Here is an 8,471-nt window from a genome sequence, read left to right as displayed (position 1 = left end):
AATGCTATGTCATCCTCAAAAAATCAGAATCAGCTAAAAATCAGGAAATCCGTTTTTGGAAAGGGCTGATTTCAAGTATCAATTTTTGGTTGGTTTCATGAAAATCGTCAAAATCGACCAACCAAACAGAAATTACAACACTGATTCCTCTAACGCAGGCGTGGCTCCGACATGGCAGTGATTTTCAAAAAAAAAAAAATAAATAAATAAAATCATCATGGATGCCAAACATCTACCGGAAAACCAAAGCTTAGACACACACACCAATTAGCTTCAAATAAATGTATGAAGACAAAATGAGAAATCATTACAAATTTTGTAGTAATATCATGGTTAGTATCATAAGAAAATTCTTAGAATCTAACTGCATAACTTGATGACAACCCTCATAAGAGTTGCCTAAACCATCTCCGAATTTGTTCATCTTCTTCGGAGATTCTTCATTTTCCAATGCCAATGCTGCTTGATCCGATGCCACAGTTTCAAGAAATCCATTCTGTCATAGCTGAGGAAAGAAACCCAACAAGGGCTAAAAGAATTAGCTTGATGTTAGTCCAACCAGTCAATCCATTTCCTTTTCAACAGGGGGCATTCAACTCCTTTTGATCGTCTCTTGGAGAGATCTGTTGATCAGTGGGGATAATTGGTCCATTACCTAAAATCACTCCTTGCTTTTTCTTCATATAATCCCATTTGTCTTGGATGAGGTAGAGGAAAGCAATGAAAGAGATCTCAGCTGTGAAAAGTATAGTCCATAGGCTTATACTTCTAGAAGTCCTTTTATGGTAGTTTAGCAATCCAGTATATATGTTGATGATCCCCAGTGCAGAAAGTCCAGTTCCAACTACCCAATGAACAAAATACCAAACACTTCTTCCTTTTGATCCTCTGTAGATTAAAAAACAACAGAAAAAAGAAAAATGAGTTAAGTATACAGTAAGAAACTCTCTCTCTCTCTCTCTCTTAACAAAATTGGGATCATTTCCTGTTTAACAAATTTAAAAACAAATAGTTACTAAGAAGAATTAAATAGTTATAACTGAAATTGGGTTTTGAATTTTCTTCTTCATATAGGTGTTTCAAGTGATTCAATCAAGGTAAAGAGTTGTAAGAAAACCAAGGGAAAGTGGACCATTGTGATCAAGTTTGTTTTCATGCCTCCCCACTCACATTTAGGCTTCAGAAATGTCTCAACTTGGCCTCACTCACCAGATTGATTGACAAGGCTTTGTAACATTGAGGAAATCAATCAAATTTACCTTTGAGGCCTGCAAAACCCGATCAGAGCTTGCACCCATATGATACCATAGAGGGCCACTCCTATCCTTTGGTGAGTGTTATTGAAGGCATTTTGGAAATATTTGATGGACAAAATTGCTCCAACTGTAGAAAGAAGTACTGAAACTGCCTGTTCCAAATGAAAACAAAAAAAAAAAAGAAGAAGAAAATTCAACCATATGAACCATGCATTAAGTTAATCTTCTAAGCCCCAAATTCCTTGACACTTGCACCTATACATGTTATGATTATAATGAGTTAAAACAAAAGTTGTTAACTCATTCTAATTTGTGCCTGCTTGAAATTAAACTAGTATTCTGGTAGAATAGAAAAAATTTCAAGCTACCAATGTTCTAATATAAAACTTGCCTCAATACATGTTTGTAGGATCAAGGGTATAGTGATATTGCTATTTTTCAATCTTTGAATTGTTACCCTTTTCTGGTCAACGGCATTTTTCCTTGCCAAAAGGAAAAACAAAAGGATCTATTTCTATTCTTATAGAGTATGTGTCAGGTATGGTATATCGGTTGAGATTACCTTATGAATTTGAAAACAAAACTAGAATACTAGAACGGTAGTGATCATTTTAGTAACAAGAGTATTATCAACTGCTCTTTGTAGGAAGGGGTTTGGTGATTTAGAAAGGCCATGACCTAAATGCATACGCTATGTGATAATCAATTCATGAATTGTAGCATTAGAAGCAAAAGGGGATGTTGTTTATTTTGGTTCACTAAATTACTTTTAATAATTACTTATCCTTATGTGTCCAAGTACTAATGATAACCTTTATGATCAACTAGAAGAGGAAAGAGGACCTAGTTATTTAACTACTTAAAAACTGTGGGCTAAATAAACTATTTCTACACAATGAACCATTTACTTTATAATCCTCCCCATCATCATTAAAGGCTGTAGTGGGGCATCTCATAAGTTGAAGATTTGTATGAACATTTTTCTGACTCGTAGAGTGTATAGGTCATGATTAACAGAAGGGAGAGAGAGAGAGAGAAATTCACCTGTAAAATAACATGACCATAGAAGGGAACCTTGAGTCTTCTCTTACATTTCTCTGTATTGGACATTCTGATTAGAAGTATCCCAGCAGGCATTAGGAACCCCATTGAAGCCCAAAGGAGAAACCCATGAAGTATAACTTCATGTGAGAGTTCTGGGCTCATCTGTAAATATAACAGAAAAGCAGCTGTAACATCAGTAGCTATATTTCATGTGGGAGTAATTCACCTATTTGCAAGTAGCCAGATGAGGCTATATTTCCTTCATATTCAAACAGAATGCTGCTGTAATCAATACATTGAATGTAGAGCAACACAGATACAAAGAAAACAGAAAAAAAATGGAAAAAGAAATATAACAGTTAACATTCATGGGTCTAAAACAACTGTAGAGTTTATCAAATACCTTCTGACTGTCCTTTCTGATGCTCCTGCCAACTTGTTTGGCCTGTTCATCAGATGATTCCACCAAAGGTAGAAGAAGAAGAACAACGACAACAACAAAACTTGAAGGAATGAATAAAGAAAACAGCTCCCGGAGGATCTTCATCATTCTCTAATATAATTACTAGCTAGCCAGCTCTTTTTCTGTTCTTATTGATGCAATGTGAACGATGGAAAACCAGTCCACCAACACAACAGAGAGAGAGAGAGAGAGAGAGAGAGAGAGAGAGAGAGAGAGAGATCTTCTAGAAGAATAATTGATGAACAGACAGGCTAACCTATATTATCTTCAGTGAATGAACAGACCCATTTGAAGAAAACACCTCTGAATCTATCTATATATCTTCTGCCAGTAGGCTGCATTTGGAATTCCTTATTTTAAGGAGACTTATCCTTTTTGCAGTTAAAAACTCAGTATTACCAGGGGCATTTTAACTGCAAAAATGAGACAAGTCCTTAAAATAAGAATGCCAAATTCAGCAAAAGCCTCAGCATCTTATCTTCTTTCCCTCTGCATAGGCAAATGCATTTGAAATTCTCCGATATTCCAAAGAAAGCAGACCCACCCTTTAGAGAGCTAATTAGTTGAACAAAGCTTCTTCATTTTCACTCCTGTACAAGCTGAATTGTCTTTCTTTTTAAAGAGGACAAGTGGGATTATCAGTAAGTATAATAATAAAACGTTGAAAAAATCAAACTGTACCAGTTTTGGATTAACAAAAGTTGGTTTTGATTCTTGTCTTCTAGATGGAGTCTTGATGCTGTTGGTTGGTAGATTTAAGTATGAAAAAACAAGGGGTGGACCTGTTGTAAAATCAACCTTGTGGACCTCACTTTGTACAGGCTTTTTGGTCTGATGGAGGAGAGAATGTGAAGTTGCAGAGAAGAAAGAGAAAAAAAGGTCAGTGGTTTTTCTTTTCTTTTTTTAATGGAAGAGGGATGTTTGAAAAAAATGTTCAGTGCTGGCATATTTGGGTATGCAAGTAAATGTCATCTTTTGCATCCCCACTACCTTCACAAATCACAACTGATGAGAGAGACCGGAGAGTGCACCCAATAATATATATAATACAACTGTTGAACAGAATCAGATACGCAGAATTTTCACATATGATGCAGGTGAGTCCAAACAAGTCTCAACCTGTATCAAATCAATCAATATGCAAAACAAAGGGTATTTTGGTAATTTTATTGTTCTTGTGTGATGACCAAAATACCCCTTTTTGTGATGTGTCGGTTTTAGTTAAATTGGACGGAGGTTCTACGTAAGCATGACAAGGGTAAACTTGGGAGTTGGGGGATGGGAGATGGGAGCGGTCATTGTTAGGAGGTTGGAGCAATGCAATGGCAATAATAGGTAAAATCCCTCCTGCAGGTTAGAATCTGAAAGCGGCTACTTCGTACTAAAAGTTGCCAACACTGACATTTGGTAATGATCTCGGCCTCAACGTAAGCATGACTGTGGCATATTTGAATAAAATCAAGTTTACAATGAAGCTTTTTGGTTTAACATCAAGTTATTTATCAAACAGTTCAGTTGAAAGGTCTTTTTGAAAAGTTTTGTCAAATGGCACCTTAATAAGTGCCATGATGGTAATGGTTGAAGTGGCTAAAAGCCTGAAATGAATTGCCCCATTGTTTAATTTAGATTTTAGTAAGTAAATTATTAAGGTTTCAATTTTCATTTTTATTCGGGTAAAGTGAATTTATCCATTTTTTTTTATTTCTTAAGTAAATAAATTAATGGCCATTCTTATCATAAAAATTCATTATTAGAAGAGACAGTTTTGTCCTATTTAAGTATTGGCAACTTCCTCCTACTAAGAAAGTTATTTGTCCACCTAGGAGAGTGATATCCAAAAAAAATTTATTTTTCATGATCCCCACATAAATCTGAAAAAAAAAATGGATTTCTTGGCATTTATTTGGCACGTGTCGTTGTTCCAGAAAACATAAGGCTGTATATGGGCCCAAGGAAATCTAACGTTGAGAAGTGGGCTTTATTGCCTTGGAAACATGCCCATTAGTTGATACCATGAGTCTTTCTTTGTATAATGTATGTACGTATGTGAACGTAAAGAAACTATGTGGTCCATCTAATAATGTGATAGTGGGTGGGTTTGGACCACTAGGTTGGTGTTTGGAACTATGGGCGTTTATTAAACCGAATAAACTGAAATTTTTAAAACAAAAAAAAAAGTAAAACCGAACCAAAACCAATTTCAATAAAACCAAAATAACCGAATCGAAAATTTCAGTTATTTCAGTTAAAAACCGAATTTAATTAATATATAATATTATATATTATAACCTTAATATATATATTATAATATATATTATGAAATTTAATTTGATTATAATACATTATATAATATATTAATATATAAATATATAGCATATTATATATTGTTTATTATATATTATATATTATATAATGAATTTTAGTTAATTCGATTTTTTTGGTTAACCGAATTTCTAAATTTGAAAACCGAAATTACTAAAAACCGAATTACCCAAAAACCGAAAAAAACTGAAATCAAAAATTTTGATTCGATAATTTGGTTTTAACCGAATAATGCTCACCTCTAGGCCAGGATTCATGTTTAGGGTTTATTTTTGGGTTGACCCTTAATCCCAATTCAATCCATCCAATTTATACCCTTGCTTTATTAAAGAGGAGATCGGGTTAGATGAACGCAATGGTTATATAAGGGGCTGTAGAAATAATGATTAGGCCCCGTGCTAAGAGTATACAACATAAACATATCCCATGAATTGTATCGCATTGTATTGGCTGATATGCATTGATACAGGTCGATACGTATTGATACGCTTGTTTCTCTATAAAAAGTTGTAGGCGTGGTGATTCAAAACTTGGATCATCGAAGTGCGCCCAAAGCTTGCACTTTAAATGCAATTCTAAGCCACAAATCCACGTTTGTCATTGTGATAATAAATAAAATAAAATAGACTTTATTAACTTCTGTCTCTACATGCGATTTTTTCAATCTCTATTACTAAAAAAAAAAAACTCTAACTAAAATTTCAAAAGAATAATATTCAAAAAATAGTATTTTATAAACTAATACAATAAATAATCTATCAAATCCATGTTTATATAAAAATATGATTTTTAATATCAAGAGAATTATACAAATAAAATGTAAGAATAGAATAACTATTTTAATACTTAAAATTTATAAATTTTCAAATGATATGCATATTAAAATTATTATATACTTTTACAAATTATTAATTAATATTTTAATTTATATTAATAAGTAATAACAACATATTTATTATTTACAAAAAGAAAAATATTGTTTATAAAATATTTAAGACTATAGCATTAAATTGATTTTATCAAACCCATTAATCTACATTTATTTCAAAAAATTATTTTTCATATTAGAAAAATTATATAAATAAAATGTTAATAAAGGAATGATTGTTTTAGTAATTAAAAATTATGATTTTTTATATAATATGTATATTATAAATTTTAACAAATTTGATGTACTTTAAGTTAAGATTAGATTTTTATAAATTATTAACTAATATTTTAATTTGTATTTGAGAATTTAATATTTAGTTGACTTTTTGTTAATGTTAAAAAAAAATAAAAATAATTTATATAATAATTAAAATATAATAGGTGCATATGTTTAGTACCTTGGACTCTTGATTGATGCATTATAAATAAAATTAGATGATATCTATGCATCTTGATGTATTAACTATAATATATTTCTTCATGGGAAAATTTATGATACGGGAAAGATATGATATGGAAAGAGTTTTGACCAATCAAAGCCCACCCATGAATTTTGATAAATGACACCTGATACGCTACCACGCTTATGATTCCAACTTATTGATCAGTTGTTTTTCCAATATTATATCTTTTCCATATCATAGTCAAACCCTTTCTTCATATATATTACTAAAACATACATTTCCTATGTATTTATATACTATTCATGATTATTTTGATATTAAATTTAATGAATATTATTGTATTTATGGAATTTATATGTGTTTTCCTAGCGTATCCATGCATTTTCATATTTTCCGTCCGTCTCTATGCGTTTTTAAAGCATATCCATATCCGTATTCGCATTCAAGTTGTCCGATACGATACCCGATAATAGTACTTTAATCCTTGGTTACTGCTAAGACCCACAGCCCACTACCACCATTTAGACACATGACATCCTATTAATTTAAGAAATAAGATTAAAAAAATAGTTTCACTCCTAAACATTCTCAATAGACACATGGCATCCTATTATCTTAACACATGTTTATCCATAGTCTATTAAATACAAATGTTGGAACCCATTAAAAGATTATCATAAACCCATGTTTGTTTTTAAATGATTTTTTTTTCAAAAAAAAAAACTTTATTAATTACAAACTTGATTTAACTTTTAGGAAGCAACCTAATTTAACTCTTAAAAGTAAATAACTCAAAATAAATTTACTAGATAAATAGTAAATACCAAATAAAATGAGTTATTATTTATGAATATTGAATAAGATCTCATTTAATATCTTAAATCAAATTAAAAAAATATAAATCAATAATGATTTTCAAATAAAATAAGCTAGAATAGATTGTCAATTACAAAGATACAAGACGCATATTATTCTTTTTTTAATTTAAATTTTCATAACTAAATAGTAAACTTCAAATTAAATTATATTTAATTACCCAGTACTTAGTACGGGTTCATTCTCTAGTGAATAGAGAAAATTAAGATATGAGAGTTTTTGTTATAGCTTATTCTAGTTTAACAAAATTAATTTAAAAATAAATAACTGTATTTCAATGATTATCATGCCTAGTTTGTGGCTAGGGGTGTTCCTAGAGTGAGCCGGACAGGGCCCACTGCCCAAGCTTGAGAGATTACAGATGTTGATTAGACGGTTATTATTCCCATGGTGTGTATGATTCAAATGGCGGAATGTGCTCCACCTAGAGGAAAATGGAGCAATTTGATGGGTTGGTTTAATCAAATTCTTTCACACTTCCTCTGTCCAATTAATCAAAATGGGTCCATCTTGGCCCATTCAACACATGAACCAATTATTCCATTACCCCTGTCGTTGACATGTCATGTAGCTCCAAACAGCTATGTCCAATTAGCAATCATGACTCATGAGCAACAATGAATTGATCTACGTACATTTTTCACTAGAATCAAGTATTCAAGATCATAGTTGAAAGAGAGGGTCATCAAGGGATAAAAAAAAAGTCTCCACTCTCTCCCCCTTTTCCCAAATCTCTGTTGGGGGCACTGGAATCTTTTTAGGTTAATGAAGAAGACAAGGCAAGACTGATCTCTTTTTCAATGGAATTTGAGACATTGACTGCATCTTTCAATTCAGGGTGTTTACCATTTAAAAGTGGGAAAGCTAAGAATAAAAAGTGTTTTTGGAGAATAATCAAGTGGGATTCTTTTAATAGAAAAACCAAAAATCCTGGATGAGATGCTGTGTGGCAACCTCCAATTAAAAAAACAGATATCTTGATAGAGGGTGTTTGGTATCAGCTTTTGGTTTTTGTGGATATAATGCCTATGATCAAACGCTAGTGCCTCAATTGTTAAACCAAAAGAAGTGATCAAAAGGTTTATGCTGCATGATGCATGGTTCTCATAATTATTTCTGTTTTGCTTTTCAAATCACCTTTTCCCTATGAGATCAAAAGAACTAACTTTGAGATTT

General features: G+C 31.9%; 1 protein-coding gene across 1 annotated transcript; it reads right to left on the bottom strand.

Moving 5' to 3' along the window:
- Window positions 1–250: 250 nt before the first annotated feature.
- LOC148866911 (cytochrome b561 domain-containing protein At2g30890-like) lies at window positions 251–3,349 on the bottom strand. The gene is made up of 4 exons (XM_088980314.1): window positions 2,704–3,349; window positions 2,301–2,462; window positions 1,260–1,408; window positions 251–888 (listed from the first exon to the last, which is right to left on the bottom strand). Exons 1-4 carry the CDS (start codon window positions 2,848–2,850, stop codon window positions 579–581), a joined length of 768 nt encoding a protein of 255 aa, XP_088836440.1. The 5' UTR covers window positions 2,851–3,349; the 3' UTR covers window positions 251–578.
- Window positions 3,350–8,471: the final 5,122 nt, after the last annotated feature.

The sequence above is a fragment of the Nelumbo lutea genome, chromosome 3 (genome assembly GCF_056320005.1).
Source record: "Nelumbo lutea isolate HS-2025 chromosome 3, American lotus-T2T, whole genome shotgun sequence".
NCBI lineage: Eukaryota > Viridiplantae > Streptophyta > Magnoliopsida > Proteales > Nelumbonaceae > Nelumbo > Nelumbo lutea.
This window is presented reverse-complemented; position numbering and strand designations above follow the sequence as displayed.

Excerpts from the sequence above, each read along its gene's own strand:
- LOC148866911 (XM_088980314.1), bottom strand. The coding sequence starts at position 2,850 with ATGATGAAGATCCTCCGGGAGCTGTTTTCTTTATTCATTCCTTCAAGT. Across the intron at positions 2,463-2,703 it reads TCAGAAAGGACAGTCAGAAG|ATGAGCCCAGAACTCTCACA; the intron begins GTATTTGATAAA and ends TTATATTTACAG. Across the intron at positions 1,409-2,300 it reads ATGGTCATGTTATTTTACAG|GCAGTTTCAGTACTTCTTTC; the intron begins GTGAATTTCTCT and ends CATTTGGAACAG.